Source organism: Acanthochromis polyacanthus, chromosome 19 (assembly GCF_021347895.1).
Source record: "Acanthochromis polyacanthus isolate Apoly-LR-REF ecotype Palm Island chromosome 19, KAUST_Apoly_ChrSc, whole genome shotgun sequence".
NCBI lineage: Eukaryota > Metazoa > Chordata > Actinopteri > Pomacentridae > Acanthochromis > Acanthochromis polyacanthus.
The window spans coordinates 16,764,530-16,787,533 of NC_067131.1; the positions used below are offsets into that span (position 1 = coordinate 16,764,530).

Here is a 23,004-nt window from a genome sequence, read left to right on the forward strand (position 1 = left end):
TACTTACCTATTGCATTTAGTAAATCACCAGAGGCAAAAACTCACTCCACCTCATCATTCTTTACATATTAAAGCTAAAAGTGTAAAAATATATCCAACAGATTTCAGCCACACATAATCCAAAACCTTTTGTCTTTGTGTTTTTAAGCGAAAACATTCATTTAATCGTAAAAAGACATTCCGTACACCAAGTAAAATTACTTCTTAATTTATTTAAAGTTAGCGCAGTTGTGTACAAACCATAATACTTTTGAAATGGTCATCAAATGAAACTGCAGTAAACAGTTCTGGGCATGTCAGTTTTTTTTAAATTAATTTGAGACAGTTCATGATGTGTTCATTAAAAAAAATGCACCAACAAACTGTAATGTGAAGAAAATTATTACAAATGAAACAGTTAACAAAATCCTACAAGTATGTACAAAGAAAATGAAAAAAATAAAGTACATGTACAGTCCAAATTTAAATTTTTACATTTATTTATGACAGAAAATTACAATTTTTATAGGTTAAATTAAAAAATAACTTGGCGAGAAAGCTTTTCATCATTACTGTGTATTTTACAATGCAATTATTGCATTACGCTGATGCTGTCATGATACCCTGCAATGCTGACAGTTCTTAGTGTAGTCTTCATCTGTGTGCTTCATCAGTCCAAGAAGAATATGTTGTTGAACTGCGTCGCACAAAGCCTCTTGACTTCCTCTGCAGTAGAAAAAAAAAGGGTACATTAAGGTTCAAGTAGAGATCATAAGTAGATTGTTTATTCTGGAGGGAATGACAAAAATTACTCATCACCAGGTGGTGGAGACATACCGTTGACTTCGATCAGATTGGCGTTCTTCTGATTCAGGATCACGTACAGCTCTCTCTGGTCTGACTTCTTGCCGACTACCCAGTAGTCTGTCATAGCTTTAACGATGATTTCCTCATCTTCATCAACCCTGTGAGACAGAATAGAGAATAGAAGAATAGAATGGAATATTCTTTACTGTCATTATACGATACAATGTATAATTACAAGATTGCAGATTGAATAAAGGCGACTATCACATTTACAGCCGTTTTGTTTTGTGCTTTCTGCATTTTAAAGAGCATGAAAATACAAGAAAAACCACTAAATGAAAAGGTGAGTCCAAAATTTTTACTGGTAGTGTATGTCACCTTGTAACATATTTGCCTAACGCCTGTACAACGGCTAGTTCAGCACACCATCTAACAAAGAATGAGCAGCTTCCTCATAGTAATCCACCATTATTTTCTCACTAGAGCTGCTTCTGCTAGGGCTACATCTCTCTAGCTGTACTCATAGACCTGGAGTTCTGTATGTAACAGATGTTGCCTCACTTTATTTGGACCGGCTGATCAACCAGAGCAGACTGGACATTTAGATAAGAGATGTTAAGGAGGTATGGCAGCAATGTCCACAATGAGAAAAATATAGTGTTTTTTGAACATAAAAGCATGCAAAGACGTTCTATTAACCACTTAAAATATAATTATAAACCTGTTATTGTTCACATATGGGCTCTTCAAGAGTATTTTTAGCAATGCAGATCACAAAATGTCACTTTAAAAATCATATAACTCAATATCTTTAAATGTCAGAAACTACTTTTTACAATAAATTGCTCATTAAAACACAGCAGAGACCCACAGATAATGGCTTCAATGTAACTTTAAATTACTTAAATAGCATTGTAAGTATGTTTTCAGTGCACCAACAAGGTCACATGACAAACAGCCTCTACACAATATCTGTACGAAAAGAGGAAATGATCTCGATACTGTAATAAATGCTAAGAATGCTTGTGCCACTGTATGTCCCACAGACAGAGAATGAGACTTTCACATGACTGCAGTCTCATGACTGCTTGAAAAGATAGAAAGTGAGTTTACAAAGATGCTGGAGCATCATACCGTGTAAAAAATGACATGACTGCAGTTTCAGTGTTCTCTGCTGTACCTGGCAAAGTCACAGTTGATGTCACCCAGGATTTTCATGAGGTCAGGATGGACAGAGGTGAGACAAACACTGGCTGTCTTCCTCATATGGATGGTGCTCTTCTCCGCCAGGTTCATGTGGTTAAAGTAGATGAACTTAAACTGGGGCTCTTTCTCTGGCCTGAATTGAAGAAAAACACACACACACAAAAACAACAGAAGAAAACATAAAAAACATTACTAAGTGAGCAGAACATCTTTAGTCACCTCGGAGGTTCCATAAATCTTTACAGATAATTTACCTAGTACCAAAAAAACAAACAAACTGGGATTCAGGCTTTAACAAGACACTGATAGGTGCAGTTTCTATTTGTTGTGTTCTTTTAAAGCAGCAGTGGAGAATTTTGACCAGATGGGGAGGAAAGTAACATTTTGCTTCTGCATTTTATCATTAAAGTTGGCGCTGTGGTTTCTATATAATTCAGCGTGAGACCAACAATGTGAGGGTGGGTCTCTCTGGGCCAGTGCATTCTCTAAACACACATTATTAATAAATGACACAGGAAGCCAAATCACTTTGGATGATAATATCCATCACAGAGCAAGATATGCATTTTAATTAAGCCCACCCACATTAAGGCGAGATGAGGACACGCAGTTCTGACCACAGATTACCTGAAAACTGTCCTGTGATTACATCTCTGGAAGCGTGTGTGAAATAAATTCAAAAGGGCCATACAACTGATGCCTGTCTGTGATGTGTGTAATTATTTACTGCTCTACAAGGTCAAATCAGGATACGGGCCCGAATGCCAGCTGAGGAATTTGGAGCGGCATTATTTATTCAGTGGATTCTTCACTAGGGTGATTAAAAAGCAGCCCATCAAATTGTCTGGGCCAGGGAGCTCAGTCTTGGATTACAGGCCAGGACGTATCTGAAGCTAACTGCCGGGGTTAAAGGAGCGCGGACCAGGATGCCAGTCCTTAAAGCTGCACTGATTGAGTTACCCCTAAGTAGGGCCATGATGATATCCAATGATATTAGAGGCTCGTCTATCAATGCCAGCCGGGCAGAGTTAATACAAAGGATTGGATGCAAACCGGTGACAAACGACAAGCCTACTGTAAACACCAAGGACACACCGTGGTCAACTTTCTACTGAAGCTAACACTCACATGTCACCGATACACTGGGTCTGCATTATTACGCTGGTTAACTGTTTGGTTTATAATTAATTTGAAGATTTTATTGATTAGACTCTTTATTACTACAGAACAATGTGCTGGTTTTTGCCACAACTAGATTAAAGTCACCTTAAAACACTTTTACTCGTTGCTACTTTGCTCATTTTGAATTACTAAAGTTCTCTCTCTGATTCTTGTTAATAGTCTAGAAACTGTTTTCCTGAAGATACAGCACTGTGATGAACAATTAATTGATAAGGGTTCCAAAGAACTGCAGACAAAAAAGATGATAATAACCATCATGAGTTGCTGCAATGATTAGAAAAGAAGAAGCAGATATGGGGAGCGAGAGAGGGAAAACACAAGACAAGTATTAGTCAGTTTGTATGTAAATGTTTGGGCACAAAGTAAGCCTTTCTTCAAATGTCGGGCGCTTTTGGGATCGAGTTGATGAATGTAAAGTTGAACTTTGCAGCAAATGTGTCTGGTTACGAAGCCCCGACTTACTAGGGCGTCCAAACTTTTTGTACATGCCAAAATTAGTGCTTCATTGCTTTAAAGTTTCACAAAAAAAAAAAAGGGGGGGGGGATTTTAACACCATTTTCCAAAATCAACAAAATGTAGCTCAGGAGTGGACACAGGTGTATTGAACCCTCCTGTTGTTTTCATTTACGGGCACCAAAAAATATTGTTTCCTTTTCTGAAAAAAAAAAAAAAAATCCAAAAATTCAGCAAAAAAAATTCCTCAAATTTCTGAAAATTTGCAAAACCTTCAGGAACAAAGTTTCAATGATTCCTTAAAAGTTTGTCTTAAAACTTTTATTTTTTAAAAAAAATTCCCCAAATTTGGCAAGAAAATTCTTGTAAATATTAAAAAAAAATCTTCCAAAAATATCCTAAAAATGTCTAAAGTGATTACATATAAATCAGTAAAATTTCAAATGTTTTTGTAAGAACATTCACAAAAAAAATCAACCAAAATCCAGCGAATTTCGCTGGATTTTGGTTGATTTTTTTTGTGAATGTTCTTAAAGAAACATTTTTAACATTTCTTTTTTTTCCCACCAAAAAATGTTCAAAGATTTCCCAAAAATGTAGAAAATGTGGACATCAGAAGTTTCACAGTGAAAATATTTCTTTTCCCCCACATTTTCAAACTTTAAAACTGGTCAATTTTGACCCGCAGGACGACACAAGGGCTAAACCAAGGAAACTAAGGCTACACACTGTGCAGCAGCAGCACTTTCTGCACCTCATACCGCAAAACCCTTATGATGCTTCTGTAATTTATAAAGGGAATTAAAATCTGGCCCTGTGTTATCAGTGAAGAGATGCTGACACGACTACAGCATCCACTCAGTTGTGCTGACTAAAGCAGGGGCATCTTCACAGGGTGGCGAGTTACAAGTCAGGAAAGTGGTGGATTGTCAACTAACCCTGATATCCTGCGGTTGATGGTGAACTGTTCACATATATCAGACGCCAGCAAAGTCAGCTGAGGGCCCACCAGGCTGTCCAGCTGCTCACAGAAGTCCCTCGTCAGCTCCACAGACGCTGGAAAGAGATGGAGGAAAAAGGAAAATCAGTCTTATTGGGGGTAAAGTGAAGAAAATGTAGCATTTTGGCTGCAAATGGGCAGCCAGAATACTGGAGAATGACATAATAAAGACATTTCTTTTAAGGAATCAACCAGGAAAAGGGAAATGAAAGCCAGCTCCGTCGTATATGCGACGTGGGTGGACACTCACCGTTGATCATAAAACAAGCGGCAGCGCTCATCGCCTGGAAAGAGCAGATTTAAAGCGCAGGTTAAATGCGGAATCAAGGTCAAACAGGTTAGAGATTAACTTAATGTGATGATAAGCATCGTGGCACGTACTTCATCATTTTAATATTCAGCTGACTAATCCCGAAAGTCCAGATCGTTTGATAGAACGGCAGAAATATTTCATCCTAAATCTACTGTTCATGAACAAAAAGTCAAATCCTCGAGTCACAGATTATGAGAATCATCCTAAAAAAAAAAAAAGATCAACTCCTGGCTTATTTTAATACGCTGGAAAACCTCCAACGTGAGTGAGTGAAGAAAAACAGCGTCATATTTACACCGCTGTACCTTGTAAACAATCAGATGCAGCTCCTCATAGCCGTCCTCTGCAGTGACAAAGATTTTGGGAAATCGGAACTTGGCCTCTGGATCTTTAAGGTTGGTCGGTCCTGTCAAAAACCTGAGAGAACAGGTGATATTACAGCTGGGTTCGTATTCGCAATATGGAAGTGAAAGTCGAAGATGGTGACTCACTGACTCATTACAAAATAACACTGAAAATCAGACTGTAATTTTAGCTGCATGATATTGAAATAAAAAATGTGATATTTTTCTTTTCGCCAACATATATTCTGCTGTGAAAAAACTCTTGAATTTTCATCAGATGACTTTGAATAACTCTGTTTGGTAAGAACTAATCATTCTGCAATGATTAGTGTAGTTTTGTACGAGAGGTTTGCATAGAAAATTAAGAATCATTTGAGAAAGGGTGAAAAAAGCAGTTTTACACATTTCTCATGCTGTAACACTTTCAAAGACATAAAAACAGTTTTTCGTTCAATATAACAATCAGATCTGGCTTTGCACTCGTCATACAAAGCTTTGTGGTGTGGATTAATCTGATCAGACAAATTAGTTGTGTTGCCTCGTATAGAGCCAACAATAGCATGACAGAGAAATTGTTTTTGGTCAATGACATCCTGTCCGTAGCTAAAATATTTCCATTAACCCTCCTGTTGTCCTCATTTACAGACACCAAAAAATATTGTTTCTTTGTCTGAAAAAATCCCAAAATTCTGCAAAAAAAAAATTTTTCCCCAAATTTCTGAAAATTTGCAAAAACCTTCAGGAAGAAAATTCCAATAATTCCTTAAAAGTTTTACTTTAAAAGGAATCTCCCAAATTTGGCAAGAAAATTCTTGTAAATATTTTCAAAAATGAGTAGAAATCTTCCAAAAAAATCATAAAAATATCTAAAGTGATTAAGTATATATTAGTAAGACTTCTAATATTTTCTTAAGAACATTCACAAAAAAAAAAATCAACCAAATACCAGCGAAATTCGCTGGATTTTGGTTGATTTTTTTGTGAATGTTCTTAAGAAACATTTTTAACATTTATTTTTTCCCACCACAAAATTGTTGAAAAAATTCCCAAAAATGTTGAAAATGTGGACATCAGAAGTTTCACTGTGGAAAATATACTCTTTTTTTCCCACAGTTTCAAACTTTAAAACGGGTCAATTTTGACCCTTAGGACGACATGAGGGCTAAACCAATGTTGTGTTCCTGTTTGTGACCAACTTTTCCATTTAAGTGTTGGTCTCTTGCTTTTCACTGTTTTTACTGTGCAAATGTGAAGCCTGCAGATCAGCAAGCTTTGTGTCTATAAAATCTTTTTAGTTTAATTCAGAGTAAATTATGACAGACTTCACTGTAAGATTTGTCATGGAAAATTACAACCATGTGAGCTTTCTTTCTCTCAAGAAGCTAATAAAGTTGCATCACGGTAAGTTAATTTACCTCAATGCACTTTGTTGGAATGTGACTATTGTACATGCACACATTCCACTGTCAAAGCTGAAATCTGTATCTGTAACGCTGGCAAAAAATAAAAAGTCTGAAGGATGGTAAAAATGCAAACATTAAGGCTGCCCTGCTAGTGCAGTTAGATTAAAGGCCATGGGGTGACTGAATGTAAGTGCTGTCAGCACAGCTGAGGAGCATGGATACATTCAGGACGTTTTCCCAGTATCAGAGTTTTGATCGTCATTTGCTTTACAACTACCTGTTAAATTCAAGTTATTTCTCATCACTGTATTTTGCCATTATTGTGAAGTGGTAATTAGAAAATAAGGCATGTAACGTGGCATTGTATCATTAGAATTTAGCTCAAAGTTCTCCTCAGTTCTAGCCTAGCCACGCTACACCCATGTTTCTGACGGCACAAGGGTCTAGGGAAGCTCAACAGGGAGGGAGGCGGGCTAAAAGGTTGTCCATCAAATCCCTCTGCAGCAATTGGGTAGGTATACAACCAATCAACGCAACGAATAGGCTGACGTAGTTCCTAGAGCACCGGCGGATTCTGGCTAAGTCCCATTAGCTTCCCAACCAGCCGAGCCGCGGAGCCAACTGGTATATTAAGGATTTGCCATATCCCGTCGGCATAAGTCCAAATACGTCTTTCTTCTCAATGAAACACTTAAGTGCCGTCCTTTGTTTATCTTTCAAGTTCAATTTTAGCTTCAAATCTTTAAGGGCTGTGGCCAAAGCCGAGTCGAAAGATAACGGTTTATTGTGCGCCGGTTGTTTCTGTCAGAATCGTCGCGCCTCTGTCGTCACTTAGTTATGCCCGCCTTCTGACTCTACACTTCATGGTGATTGGTCCGGCCAGTTTTAGGAGAATCCAGCCTCGAGCCTTATGGAGGGTAACTAGACCCACCCTGGCAGAGAATTAAATTCGTTGCCGTGGGTTGTCTAGCGTGGCTAGGCTACCTGAGTTCTTCTGAAAGTTGAAATTTGAGTCTTGTGGTGACACTCAAAAGTCAGAAACATCTTGGGGCTGCAATTACCAATGACTTCTATGAGGATTATCTACTAATCACCTAAGGTATTCTTGGTCAATGAAATATCTGAAAATAGTCAATTACCCCACTGAGTTACCTTAAAGCCGAGACGCTGTGTTCAAATCTCATGTTTAGTTTCACCAGCAATCAACAACTAAAACAAATGAATGCCACTGCCATTGAATAAAAATTAAATGTTCACGTTTAGGAATAAAACAGAAGATAGAACCAGTAAATATTTGAATTTTTCGGCATTAAAAACGACAACTATTTATCAGAATTGCTGTAAACTAATTTCCTGTTGTCCAGCTCTTATTCTCAGAGGTTTCTGGATATCTCTAGCAACGGCAGCGATGTCAAGCTTTAAGTAATTTATAATTATTTTTGGCTCAGGAGGGCAGATTTGAGCTGACAGGTTCACTACAGGAAGGGGCAGGGGTTTACCAAGGCTGGTATGTGTCATTATCTGGGTTATAATGAATATTTACAGCAAATTTAATTCACAGCAAAACAACTCGAGAAACCTTGGAGGATGGACTGAACCAGTTCGAATCAAGAATTTACCGTAACAATCATAAAGTGGAGATTCATTTCCTCGGTTTGCCCCTCTTCTCTTCATGACTGTTTCAAGAGAGATCAGGCCACAAACTGAACAAAGGATTCACTATCAGGCTGTCGACACACTGGATGCCATTCAATAATGAGCGGAACAATGTCCATGTGGAAGGCAGCAAATCGCGCTTCCCTTTTGTAGTTTTGCCAGCTCTCTATAATTTACTTTACTGCAGCTACATGAAAAGCTGCGCTGCCCGTCTCATGATGGGTCACCAGGAGTCAGACTTGGATTACTGCAGCAGCTCCACATCTTAGTTACTTTGATCAGAATGCAAACATAGGCTTTGTTTGGCCTGCAAACTCCTAAGCAAACTTTCTACAGTTGCATATGTACACTGAAACTGAACAGAAAGTTGATTTAACCCAAGCGGACAGCGACACTCTACCTCTTGGTGAGTGCTACAGCGTGCTAGCCAAGCCTCTTCATCTAATTTGCTTGTCAGTGGGTGGAAACCACATGATGCTGGCACACAGACATGCATCCATATCCAAATATCCATGTGCACATCCAAACTGCTTTTTGACGTGTCTGTGACAGATTGGCCCAAAAACCAAATTACTCTCCTGACTGCACCAGTGCACAGGGTTGGATTTTACAAAAAAAAAAAAAAAAAAAAAAGTGGGCACACAGATGGGATCAGGGACTTACCTCCCATAGTGCAACAGATTCCCTGCAACTTCTGGCCTCAGAGGAGAGTCTCTGCCGGCCAACTAAGAAGAGAAACGGCAAACAAAGAGAAAATAAGGACATGGCATAGCTTAGCATTGGCTTACATTGCATTTTGAGATTGTGTAATATTCTCAAGATCTTGATTTTCATTCGTGTTTGGCTATTATTGGACAATAAAGGCTTTCTATTTTATTTCTATAACCTGCAAGAATCTGAAAAATAGAGCATCTTACAAGAGTTTAACTAACTAAATTTTATCTCAATATTGTGAAAGAAACTCTTCTATAAATTAACCCTCCTGTTGTCCTCATTTACAGGCACTAAAAAAATACTGCTTCCTTGTCTGAAATTTTTTTTAAAAAATTGAGCAAAAAAATTCCCCAAATTTCTAAAAAACTGCAAAAACCTTCACAAGAAAATTCCAATAATTCCTTAAACGTTTCCCTTAAAAGGTATATTTAAAAAAATCCCCCAAATTTGGCAAGAAAATTCTTGTAAATATTTTCAAAAATGATGAAAAATCTTCCAAAAAAATCCTAAAAATATCTGAAGTCATTATATATATATATATACATATATATATATATATATATATATAAATCAGTAAAACTTCAGATTTTTTCTTCAAGAACATTGACAATAGCCTAGCCGCGCTAGACAACCCACGGCAACGAATTTAATTCTCTGCCAGGGTGGGTCTAGTTACCCTCCATAAGGCTCGAGGCTGGATTCTCCTAAAACTGGCCGGACCAATCACCATGAAGTGTAGAGTCAGAAGGCGGGCATAACGAAGTGACGACAGAGGCGTGACGATTCTGACAGAAACAACCGGCGCACAATAAACAGTTATCTTTCGACTCGGCTTTGGCCACAGCCCTTAAAGATTTGAAGCTAAAATTCAACTTGAAAGATAAACAAAGGACGGCACTGAAGTGTTTCATTGAGAAGAAAGACGTATTTGGACTTATGCCGACGGGATATGGCAAATCCTTAATATACCAGTTGGCTCCGCGGCTCCGCTGGTTGGGAAGCTAATGGGACTTAGCCACAATCCGCCGGTGCTCTCGGAACTACGTCAGCCTATTCGTTGTGTTGATTGGCTGTCTACCTACCCAATTGCTGCACAGGGATTTGATAGACAACCTTTTAGCCCGCCTCCCTCCCTGTCGAGCTTCCCTAGACCCTTGTGCCGTCAGAAACATGGGTGTAGCGTGGCTAGGCTACACTGACAAAAAAAAATCAACTGAAATTCACTGGATTTCGGTTGATTTTTTTGTGAATGTTCTTAAAAAAACATTTTTTTTCCACCAAAAAACGTTCAAAAATTTCCCAAAAAATGTTGAAAATGTGGACATCAGAAGTTTCACTGTGAAAATATATATTTTTCCACATTTTCAAACTTTAAAACAGGTCAAATTTGACCCACAGGACAACACAAGGGTTAAGTGAGAAGCTTAGCATTTGCTGTTCACATTTATCATGGTAAATTTGGCAATATGGGCACAGGAAATATCAAATTATGCAATGGTTTTCTTACAACAGAACACAGCAGTGACCCTCTTTTACATTCTACACTACAATCCTCATATTTTCATTGATCATTCCTCCATTCACCCTCAGTTTCTCTCCTTTACTTCCTTCAGTTTCTCATTCCATCCCTTAACTCCCACCTACCTCTGGCTCAGAGTGTCTGGGGAACAGCGAGGTGGTCAGATACTTGTACAGGATCCTCATGTCGTCTTGTTCCAGCCCGCTCCTGCAGGCACAAGCGTACGGATAAAATGTGCGCCAATGCACTAATGCAAAAACTGCTTCATTTGTGTGTATTTGTTTTCATTACGTTGCGCATCCTTGGCTAGGTGTTAAAACAAAGCGTCTCCCGGTGGTAATTACTGTTGAGCGGCGGATGTAAATGTGCTGCATTGAATACTCCGGAGCAAAGCGTGGAAGCGCACGATGCAGCCACTTAATTTGGACAGTAATTAAACAGCTCTCTCCTGTTTGTCTATTGATAGTTCACACTGAAAGATCACATGGCTCTCAAGTCATTTCATTAGCAATCACGTAATTCTCCCGTGCTCACACACCGAGCCGGGAGGCTGACAGCGCAATTAAAGCCAAGTGACATGTCAGGGAGCACATAAACCGTAAAGAGGATTAGAGGCAGTGTGTAAAACTCTTCTGTTTACCCAGCATGCTATTAGGTGTTTGCAGATGCCAGTGCTGGGATTATACTTTGTCTGGAAACATGTGTTGGGTTGTATATGGCTGTTAAAATAAGACAGATGGTGGATTCTAGGGACACACAGTTTTAACCCTCATGTTGTCCTGCGGGTCAAAATAGATCTGTTTTGAAGTTTGAAAATGGGGAAATTTTTTTTTTTTAATATATTTTCACTGTGAAATTGATGTCTACATTTTCAACAATTTTGGGAAATCTTTGAACATTTTGTGGTAGAAAAAAAGTCTTCTTCTTCTTTTCCTTTCAGCTTTTCCCTTCAGGGGTCGCCACAGCGAATCAATTGCCTCCATCTAACCCTGTCTTCTGCATCCTCTTCTCTCACACCAACTACCTTCATGTCCTCTTTAACCACATCCACAAACCTCCTCTTTGGTTTTCCTCTAGGCCTCCTGCCTGGCAGTGGGAAACTCAGCATCCTTCTACCAATATATTCACTCTCTCTCCTCTGGACATGTCCGAACCATCTCAGTCTGGCCTCTCTGACTTTATCTTCAAAGCCTCCAACATGTGCTGTCCCTCTGATGTACTCATTCCTGATCCTATCCATCCTGGTCACTCCCAAAGAGAACCTCAGCATCTTCAGTTCTGCTACCTCCAGCTCTGCCTCCTGTCTTTTCCTCAGGGACGCTGTCTCCAGACCAAACAACATGGCTGGTCTCACCACAGTTTTGTAAACCTTTCCTTTCATTTTAGCTGAAACTCTTCTATCACACATCACACCTGACACTTTTCTCCAGCCGTTCCAGCCTGCCTGTACACGCTTCTTCACCTCTTTTCCACACTCTCCATTGCTCTGGACTGTTGATCCTAAGTACTTAAAATCCTCCACCTTCTTGATCTCTTCTCCCTGTAACCTCACTCTTCCACTCGGCTCCGTCTTGCTGCGGCTAACCTTCATTCCTCTCCTTTCCAGGTCAAACCTCCACACCTCTAGCTTCTCCTCCACCTGTTCCCTGCTCTCACTACAGATCACAACGTCGTCTGCAAACATCATAGTCCACTGAGACTCCTGTCTAACCTCGTCTGTCATCCTGTCCATCACCATAGCAAACAAGAAGGGGCTCAGAGCTGATCCCTGATGTAGTCCCACCTCCACCTTGAACTCCTCTGTTACTCCTACAGCACACCTCACCACTGTCTTACAGTCCTCATACATGTCCTGTTTGTGGTGGAAAGCCAGCGAAATTCGCTGGATTTTGGTTTATTTTTTTTGTGAATGTTCTTAAGAAGCATTTTAGTTTTTTTTTTTGTGGTAGAAAAAAAGCAATTTTAAAAATGCTTCTTAAGAACATTCACACAAAAAAAAATCAACCAAAATCCAGCGAATTTCGCTGGCTTTTGGTTGACTTTTTTGTGAATGTTCTTAAAGAAAATATTAGAAGTTTTGCTGATATATATATAATCACTTTAGATATTTTTAGGATTTTTTTGGAAGATTTTTACTAATTTTTTGAAAATATTTACAAGAATTTTCTTAACAAATTTGGGGGATTAAAAAATAAAACTTCTAAGGAATTATTGGATTTTTTTTCCTGAAGGTTTTGCAAATTTTCAGAAATTTGGGGAATTTCTTTGCGGAATTTTTGCAATTTTTCAGACAAGGAAACAATATTTTTCGGCGCCCGTAAATGAGGACAACAGGAGGGTGAACAAGTTTTAAGCTCGTACCAGATAAGCTGGTCGTTATACAGGAAGGCTGTGTATTTGATCAGACTGAGGCTCTCCTCCACTCTGTTGACGAAGGACTGGATCTTCAGGTAGGTCATCTTGTCCAGCGGGAAGAAGCTGATGCCTCCAAATACATCCAGAAGGTCGCAGGACTGCAAGTGGAGAGTCTGCAGATACTGGAAACCCCACACACAGACACAGGAGAAGCGGGTTAGTTTACCTGTCTACGAGTGCCCGCTTACAGTGCAATACAGAAAGCGCAGTAAGAACGCCTTTGACTGACACTTTGCTGAGACGCTTGCATCACCCAAGCGAAGAGAATCACTGACATTCAACCTCTGATAAGCACACCACAGCCTCTATCTTTCTCCCCGTCTTTAGGTTACACGCTGGAGAGGGAAGCCCGTGTGAACTTAAGAAGGGTATTCCCTAATTAGAAATGAATTTTTAAAACTTTTGCATGAGCTCATGTCCAAAGTCGCGTAGCATGAAGTCAAGACAGCTAATGCAGGCAGATAGCAACCAAGAAACCAGGCATGACCGCAAACATCGCACAGCTTTCCAAGAGTAACAAGAGTGTTCACTAAGAAACAAACACAGTCATTGTATGTTGAGACAACGTCAAGGGGCGGCTCTAACTGGCTTGACTGATTTTTTGCAAACATCTATGCGGCCGTTATTAAAATTAAATGACTCGTCGTCAAAGCAAGGCATGTTTTGAAAGAACAGCGTTCACACCTAGCAACAGAGGTTTTAAGAGCCGGATGGAAAGATTTTTACCCTGTAGAAGAACTTTTCAAGCTTCTGTGTGAGCAGCTCCACTCCACCGGCTTCCATTGCTCTGCCAAATGTACCATTGAAGAGCTACAGCAGAAGGGAAGCAATCACTGTTACAAAATTACTCTATTTTACTATAAAGGCCTCAATATTTCAGTATCAGGTATACTGTAAGCAGGGTTATTTTTGTGCACCGCTTTAAGCCAGCACCAAAGGAAAATCACAAACGCATAAATAGAACTGACAATAAGCAACTGGGGTTTCATTTACGCATGCATACTCTACATTTTTGTTGAACAAATGGTCAGAAATAACAGGAAAGTACTAAGATTAATGTCAAATACAGCAATTACGTATCATTGCCATTACTGTATGCAGATCAATCTTATTGTTGGCAGATTCTGAGCCCAGAAAAACCATGGTAAGAGAGGAACATTTATTAGAACAGGCCCCAATACAGAAGAAAAAACAATCTGTTTCACATGCAAAAAAATGTACTGCCATAAAGCATTACAGTTTCTAAAACATACTGACCTTGTACATACTGTAGCACTGCCTCACCACTGCACCATAAACAGTGTCCTAAAAAGGCAAGAGGGTAAGTGAAAGTCCAAATATTCCAGAATAAAATGCAGACACTTCTTGCTGCCTTTCAGTACTTACAAGTATTTCCTCTTCCTGATATTCAATTGTGGGAGGTTTGCCATCTTTGTTTGGCTTCTCGATCATTGGGTTTCGCACCACCTGAGGAATGAAAACAGCAGACACAAAGGGATTAGGGCGGTAAAGCCAAATTACCTTTCCAATAAAGCCTGAACTACATATAAGCTTGCCAAGTACCATGACTATCCAGAAGTTGTCCTCTGGCTCGAAGAAAAACTGCCGGTTCTTCTGTGTGTGCAAGGATTTCGCTGGTTTTGTTGGACAGAACGTCCTGAAACAAAGCATATGTGGTCATTAAGAAAGAACACACGCCCAACAAAGATGATCAGCTCCTCATTTTATGCTTCTAGATACGTATCAGTGAACCACTTATTGCGACATTTCCCTATTTGGTTATGCTTCAGGCTTCTGGAAGTCACACTACCATTTTGGTTTGTCATGTAACTAAGGATAGAAATGCATTAAATTCATGCTAGAATGTTAAACAAACACGTCCAAATACACTCATGATGCTGTCGTAACACTCTGCCTTTAAGAGCTGTACCTGGTGAACTGTACAATGGCTTCACAAAGGCCCACATTTCGGATCTTCTCATTCTTCTCAATATCGCTGGGGTGGTAAAACAAAATCTTCTTCTCTTCCTAAAAAAAATAATCTTCGCATCAGCACTTTAATTACCCCCCAAAAAAGTTTCCAGATTACGTCAGCTGATTCAGTGTGAATCAGAACTCTTCTGCGACGAGACACACTCACCTCTCCTTCCCGAGGTCCAAACGTAGGGTTATAAATGAAAAAGCTAAGCAGGGATGGTGTGTACTGTTTCTCTTGCATTCCTGAGGCCATTCTGGGACTGGAAGAGACACAAAGAGAAAGCTGATCAACAGATAAACGCTGGCAAATCTCTGGATTTCATTCAGGCTACAGCCACGCCAGTTTTGGAAAGCGCTGCAGACAGTGACTAAAACCACTCAGAACACAGTCGATACCCATATACAAAGCACCAGTGAGCTCAGTAGGAGGGCTTTCTATGCAGAGCACAAAAGATACTTAAAGATAACCCTCCCCTCAGCCATGGCTTGTACAGTGCTGCAATCTGACCACAAATATAGCTCGATTTTTATTACTTAATAACTTCTTCTTCCAAGAATCAGTCTTTTATTGTGAGTAGCAAACATCACGTGATACGATTTTGTGTGCCACAATGATAATTAAAGTGAATGTGGAATCATCCTTACCTAATCATCAGCATTAGTTTAACTTGTGTCTGGATTTCCTTTGCTCCAATGACATGCCATGTGCCTGCAGAATGAAGATAAGCGCAATCACACAGAGAAGCAGGACAAATCGAGAAGAAAGAATCATGGACTTGTAACTAGTGGCTCTACGCATAGCAGATGATGTGCACTGGGTCAAAGTTGGAAGGTCAGAAGGAATTTATACTAGAGATGCACCAGTGCAAAACACCAGATTAGTATCCCACCCTGACACCTGTTGCACTGACTGACCATGTCAAAAATGTGACATTAAAATTTCACCTTGCAAGCAAGTGAGCAGGAGTTTGAATAATTCACTGATGGAAAAAGTGAAGCATCTGAGGCATACACAGATACAGTATATATATAGTAGAAAACATGCTAAGTATATCACCCTTTTGTGAACCTTGTCTATGGCCATTTCTGTTGTTATTTGTTGTTGATTTTCATTGTATTTCCATTGGTTAAGTCCACTGATTCTTTGCTCTGAATACTTCGAGCCAAAAACTGCATATTCATTCTCATCAAGACTAATGTAACAAAGAGGAAATTAAAGCAGAGTGTTGGATGGAGGGCAAAGAATGTTTTTGCACATTACAAAACAAATACAACACCCTGACATATTACAAGCAATGCAGTTACTTTTTCTAGTGTTTTGGGCTTTTTTCACTTTTCTGCACAGATTGTTCCCGAATGAAAACTGCTGAGTGTTCACCAGCTCAGGGTTTAGTCTGCATGTCTTTAGTCAGCAGAGGTGAACACACAGAGCTCTGCAACAGCTCAAATCAGCTTTCAACATCTTTGCTTGTTCTACTTCTTGCTCATATCACAGGCCATCTATCACACTTCTTTTAACATCATCTTAGTGCACCTGGACACATCATTATTGAGGTTTCCTGGGGTCAGAGTGTTTCAGGTTCTTCAGCGACATGCATTTTCACCCACGTGACCGAACCAGAGCAGATATAGACCCAGCTTGTGTCTAGGTAGCACTGCATCATCAATAGCTGTTTATTTACATGACATACTTTTATGTCTGTCAAAGCACACCTACTAATGTGACTCAGACAGATTTGAGTCATGTTAGATTATTGTTTGAATCTTACAATATTGCTGTTTAGGTGTCACTGAATGTAGCTCTGGAATTTCTAGAAACATAAGCATCTATGGGGTTGCACAGTGGTGCGGTGGTTAGCACTGTCACCTCACAGTGACAAGACTCTCAGTTTGTGTCCCGATCTTTCTGCATGGAGTTTGTATGTTCTCCCTGTGCATGTGTGGGTTTTCTCCAGGTTCTCCGGCTTCCTCCCACAGTTCAAAAACATGCTGAGGTTAATTGGTGATTCCAAACTGTCAGTAGGTGTGAGTGTGCTTGTTTGTCTCTCTGTGGGTGTCCCCTGTCTGCGCCCTAAGTCAGCTGGGATAGACTCCAGCCCTCCTGCGGCCTTACTGAGGATGAAGCACTGTATAGATAATGGATTGGATAAGCTTCTATCAAACTTCCCCACAGTCGGCTGTGTGTCAGATTCTTTTCTTTGGCTTTAATAAATACCTTCAGCTGGAAAAAAAAACTGATGTGTATATTTTTTAAAAAGTGGCACAATAGTGATTACTTCATGAACACAGGATCAAATGTCCTGTATACATCCGACAGATTCCAAGTTTATGTGTTGGAATTATTTGGCATTAAGGTTTTCCTGGTGAAATAATGCACTCCATCAGAGCTAAGCCTGTCATTTGGCATTAACTTCTATAGGGCTGGTGAACTTTTCGCCAGCTCAGATAAACCCGGATCCCGTCCAATGTCTCACAGAATATTAAGCCATTGTTTAATAAGCTTATCTTACCGTCAGTTGGAAAAAGGCATCATTGGAAATTTCATCTCTTCATTCATCTGCGTTTATCAGCTACCTGTTGTACATTTTGTCATTACGGTTCTGTCAAACTAGAGACGCTTCTGCTGTCCTTCAGCCGGTGAAGTCTCTGCTGACTGAGCTACAAACGTTCTCCTTATCAGTAGCTGCTTTTTTCTACATTATTACAAACTGCATCAAACTCACTTGACGTCTGCGACTGTGTAATTTAAGAAGCACAAATACTTCACACCGACTGTAACCCAGAGAGCAACCAGCCGCTGTGAAGTCAGTGACAGCAGCTAGCAGGCTAACAGCGCTCCGCTAACACACTTCCAACCGGAGAAAAAACTCCGAGAACCGAGACGGTAATAAACGAACACGACGGCAAGACTCACCTTACGGAGCATAAACACTACACGTTCAGGTGCCGGTGGTTGGAGGTTGAGGAAATAAAAAATAAAAATGAGGAAATGAGATCAATGAGAAGAGATGCCGCTCGCATTATACTTTACATTCTTAGCTTCCTGCTTTTGACAGCGCGGTGTCACAACTTCAACTGTCCGGGTAAAAATCGATTTCATACACTAAAAGGTTCCTAGGCCCTAATGAGAACATGAGGTGTTTTGAACCCAAGATAAATCCTAAATGTTAAATAACTGATTGTGCAACGATATGGATTTATGCAGTAATATTTAGTTTGAGCTGTACCTAGTATGTTGAGATGTCACTCAGGTTTTAAAATACACTTGTTTAATAGGTGCAAGTGTCTCCCCTATTATTTTCAATGAAGACTTTTTAGTAAATGTATTTATTTCTATTTAAAACTCAGTCTAAGACATACTTTATGTTGCATATCTGTTTTATTACTTAAAAACTTTGAAAATACCTGAGTAATTTAATAATAAATTCAAATTCCGTAATACAAATATTATAGTTGATGAAATATGAGTATTACAACACAATTTTTAACTTTGAATACGTAAATGTTTGTAAATATATCTTTATCTTTTGTATGTCCACGGAAGCTGTGATGCAACCTTCATATAAAAATATGATAGATATTACAATTTGAAAACGGTTTAATTTTGGGGAAAGAAATAAACATTGTCAGATAATTTCAAACTCAGAAAAAATAACTGTGGAAGTGCAACATTTGTCATTTTGGGTCATATTCATAAACATGTTTTTTTTTTATCCCCTGCAGCCATTTATGCATGCACCCAAGGAAATATTTTAATATATATACAGTCCATTAACACATTTATGTTTCCACATGTTTATTTATCTCATTTATTGTCAGAGGTGAGATGTGAACAGAGAAGATATATGGACCAACACAGTCAAAAGACATGTTTAAAGCTGTTTGTATTTTAAAATCAGAAAAGATCATGTAAAAACAATTAGCGCACACAGATTTGAATAGTAAACAAATGAAATGATAGGAAGCTGGGACCAGAAGACTCCAGAGGTGGGGAAGTGATCAAAGGCTTGAAGACTTGAGCTCCTTTCCGCTGCAAAACTCAGGACAGGACCATAGTCTGGAACTCTAAAGAAAAGTAAAAGACAAAAATAATCTGCAGACTGTTCCTGTTAATATATAGTATGTGTTTGAGTCAAATCACAAACTCAAGTCATCAAACAGATTTTAAAACTATACCAAATTCCCACATGCATGCTGGAGCAAACAGTGGGAAATCAAAATAAACACAGGCTAGACCGATCTGTTGTGGATGGACTAGATCCTTAATCATATTAATCCTATCATGCACTATACATATGTATAGTGCATACTAGTGCATACATATATATCCGAGGTATAATGTCCTATAGCACATGCTGACAGCTCCTCCTTTTCCTGTCTAGATCGATAGATCGATAATAAAGCAGTATTTCCAGACTTCTATAGCACTACATATAGTTTCTTCTTTGATAAACCTGTTGAAAAAAGTACAACTCTGAGCTCAAAATATGAGTTAACTCAAGCTCTGCAGTAAGATTATTGTTCATCCATGTTCCCTTTATTGACTGAGAAGCAGAAGCAGCTTGTCAAATCAAGTCTGATGTTATTCAACCAAGTTTTAGGTCCAAATATCTTGCTATTCTTGTAAGCTAAGAACTTCTAAATGCATTTTTTAATTAGGCTAAAAGTGCTCCAAACTGCATGCAATTAGCCAGTTCTTCTCTGGTGACACGGCCTGCGGTAGTTCGCTTCAACCCACTGAGATTTAATCCAACCAATGAGATCATTTCTGCCTACACGGTGATTTTGCACCAGTGCAATTGGAGAAATCAGATACCGACCCTCTGCTCCAATTCTGCCGTCATTGTCATCATCAGCTGCTGAGATGAAGCTCTTGGTTTCTGCTTCAGTCAGTGTTCGGGCTCCAGGGACGAACCGCTGCAGGAAATACCTACACAGACAGAAATCAGTTAAACATTTTTTGGAATAATCTCTTGGGTTTGGGTGAAGAGAGGTGACTCCTGCAGAGAGACACTTAAAAGCACACAGACACACTAATTCCTAAAGCACCCGGTTCAAGTCAATCCTCAGCTTCCGTCATGCCAAGGTGAGTTATATAATAAAAATACAACAACAACACTTTACCCACAGTGGATTATTACAGCACAGCTTAATGGTCCCATCCCAGTAATACCACTACTCTCTGATTTACCGTGCTAAATCTCTTTTTTTTTCTTCCTGTCGGATGAACACACAAATAAATGAAAATTGTAGACTTAGATCTGTAACTTCCTGGAAGTAACTGTATATCAACTTGATTTTAGTGAAGATTTTTTGCATTAATAAATGGTATTGATTGCATTTTAGAGCCATAAAGTGTATAAAGTTACACCATCAGTCAGTGTACTTGCAGGAAAAGGAGGAAAAAAAAGAAATGTGAAGTTTTTTTTCTTGTCAGTGTCTCTGTTGAGATTCTTCAGAGAGAACTGTGAGAGCATAGAGCAGACATGCCAGCTCGGTATCATTTCACACACTTGAGCTCAGATTCCTCGATGTAGCCGCTGTTGTCCTCATCGAGGATCTGGAAGACATTTTTGACCTCCTGGGGTGTCTTTGAGGACAGGCCACACAGCTGGAAGAACTTCTTGTAGCTGAAGGAGTCTGGAGCTGCAAAAGAAAAGAAAAAGAAAAACAAGTTGGAGCTGATCTGTGTTCACCAGGTTGGGAAGCTGACGTGGAGATTAAAAACAGCATGTGGCTGCTGTCCTGTTTTTCATCTTTTAAGGCCAGCGGACACATGCCTGCGCTAAAACCGACAAGGTGATTAAAAAACCTTTTCAAATTCAGATTGAAAGCTGGATATGAGTTTAGGGGAGAGGATGCAGTGGGGTATTGGAAACAAGTGCAGAGAAGATTATGAGCCTCTTTGTAGGAGAATGTTCTGAATATGTGAACAGATTACATAAGTCGACTCGTCAATCAGAACTACTGCGCCTTTAATTAGGTGTGAATTTAGTGAGTCCAAACTTTTGATCCCTGTGACTGATTAAAGTTGAAGTCTAAATGACTCATACATTCTGCATAATTTGCTTTCTGTCATTTAAATTAGTAATGCCTGGTTGCAAATATCCCCAGGGCTGGGTTTAGTTCAGCGTGCATGTTGAGATGCTACCTTGACAGTCCTTGACAGCGTTTTCAATGGCCTCGGCTGAAAGAATGGAGGTGAGCGACATGTTGGTCCTGAAAGGAACAAGAAAGGCCCCGTAAATTATTCACTCACACACACACAAAACCAAAGTCTCTGTCATCCTCTTGTAGACACACATTTCATCACCTACCTCAGGATTTGTCACTTGCTCTATATTTGTGTCATACTGGATTAACCTCTTTTTTTATATGTATTTGCGGATGTATTTAGGTTAATATCATGATCCCATCAAAACTGCAGTTCAGACTGTGTGACAAATGAGTTGTTAAAGAAGAAACAGCTAGCACGAACAGATAGCACGATTTCTCAACCATTTTACTCTTTGTGCTTTAATGTATTCTGTTTTTTTGTATTTTTTTTTTAAAGAACATTATTGAGCTATAATTTGTCCCTTGTTCATTCTGCTTTCTGATCGGATTTCCCCTGGCAGCCTGTTAATCACTGAGGCTATTTACCTCCCTTGAACTGCTTAATTGGGTTGGTTGGGCTGTGCAAGATAATTGCCACTTAGGGATTGTACAAAAATTATTTCTTGGAGGAAAGGAGGGGCTGAACCTGTTATTTAATTTCCAGCTTGGGCCATTTGCTGCATGCAAGCCCCTCTTTCCCTCGCTTTTTTCTGTCTCTTTTCAGCTGTCTCTATATTAATAGCAAAAAAAAAAAAATCTCCCAGAACAAGAAAAACGTAAAAAAAAAAAAAAAACTTTCCACATAAGGTTATTAATTTTTTACCCTGCTGCTAAACACATGATGAACATACAGCCACTTTTTTTTTTTTACTTTGGAAGGAGAGATCCAGCCTTGAATGGATTTAAGAATATATAGATGTGTAAATGTTAAAACTCCTTCTCTTGAGCTCCAAACAATTAACATCATTTAAGCAAAACTTGACCAATTCGCTGCTGTCCCTTAATCATTTTAACATACTGCCTTAAAAGCAGAAAAGTTCAAATCTTAGCATGTATAATATATACTGTATAATATATAATTGGTTACCAGAGAGCAAATTGGTTAGGGATATATGTTAGCAATACTTTTTTTTCAGTCCTAACTTGCTCGCTCTCCCACTTTACTCATAGTTTGGACCATGTCTGTAAGAAATTTTCACGAGTAGTTTAACAAAAAGGTTCAGTCAAGGTAAGACTTGCCTGAATGTCTGCAAAAAAAGTGCAAAACAAAACTTAAAGAGAATCCAGGCTGTGGGTCCTCTGCCTCAGAGAGCAAGTTGGTACCACACCTATACTGCAAGTTCGCTATGGGACTCACCCCTGTAGTTTCCTCTGCGTCCAGGTCCAAAGCAGCAGCAGCAGCAGCAGCAGCAGAAGATAAGGCTTTGTGGTGGCCGCTGACAGCTGCCTCAGTCTTATACTCTGGGCTGGATGCACCAAAGGATGCTTGAGTTTCCAACCTGTCCGAGGATCAAATTTTCCCTGCAGCCGGCCGCCTCCTTCTCGTATTCCTCACCTGCTCACCTGTCCAATTAACCTTTACTGTTTATATCCGCTGCTCTCTCTCCCTCTCCCCCTTCTCCCTTACTGTCATAACACAGGGAGGGTTTCATCCAATCGTTGCTCTGTCTCTCTCCCCCTTCCTGCCTCATTCTTCATCCTCCCTCTCCCTCTCTCTCTCTCTCACTCTCTCTTTTTCTGACTCTCTTTTTTCTCTGTAGGTGCAGCTTTTAGACATCTCAGATTCAATCAGACTCCCTTTTCTCTCTCAGTGAATAATCTCCTCTGAGGAAGGCCATATGGAGCAGCAGGTCACGTTCATATAATCCTGCATTATGCATCACACTGATCTTACATGCTCTGTCAGTAAGCAGCGGCGGAGGAATTATTCACATCCTTT

At 39.5% G+C, this 23,004-nt stretch overlaps 2 protein-coding genes across 2 annotated transcripts; both read right to left on the bottom strand.

Moving 5' to 3' along the window:
- Positions 1 to 192: 192 nt before the first annotated feature.
- ccz1 (CCZ1 homolog, vacuolar protein trafficking and biogenesis associated) lies at positions 193 to 18,038 on the bottom strand. The gene is made up of 17 exons (XM_022197632.2): positions 17,884 to 18,038; positions 15,615 to 15,678; positions 15,133 to 15,229; positions 14,923 to 15,020; positions 14,556 to 14,649; positions 14,379 to 14,459; positions 14,250 to 14,297; positions 13,719 to 13,802; positions 12,939 to 13,114; positions 10,703 to 10,784; positions 9,008 to 9,069; positions 5,247 to 5,358; positions 4,879 to 4,912; positions 4,567 to 4,684; positions 1,967 to 2,125; positions 817 to 944; positions 193 to 705 (listed from the first exon to the last, which is right to left on the bottom strand). Exons 2-17 carry the CDS (start codon positions 15,626 to 15,628, stop codon positions 650 to 652), a joined length of 1,443 nt encoding a protein of 480 aa, XP_022053324.1. The 5' UTR covers positions 15,629 to 15,678; positions 17,884 to 18,038; the 3' UTR covers positions 193 to 649.
- Positions 18,039 to 18,748: 710 nt separating this feature from the next.
- Positions 18,749 to 22,733, bottom strand: pvalb9 (parvalbumin 9). Its single transcript, XM_022197631.2, has 5 exons — positions 22,423 to 22,733; positions 21,121 to 21,188; positions 20,483 to 20,615; positions 19,790 to 19,899; positions 18,749 to 19,034 (listed from the first exon to the last, which is right to left on the bottom strand). Exons 2-5 carry the CDS (start codon positions 21,179 to 21,181, stop codon positions 19,009 to 19,011), a joined length of 330 nt encoding a protein of 109 aa, XP_022053323.1. The 5' UTR covers positions 21,182 to 21,188; positions 22,423 to 22,733; the 3' UTR covers positions 18,749 to 19,008.
- Between the last annotated feature and the right edge of the window lie 271 nt (positions 22,734 to 23,004).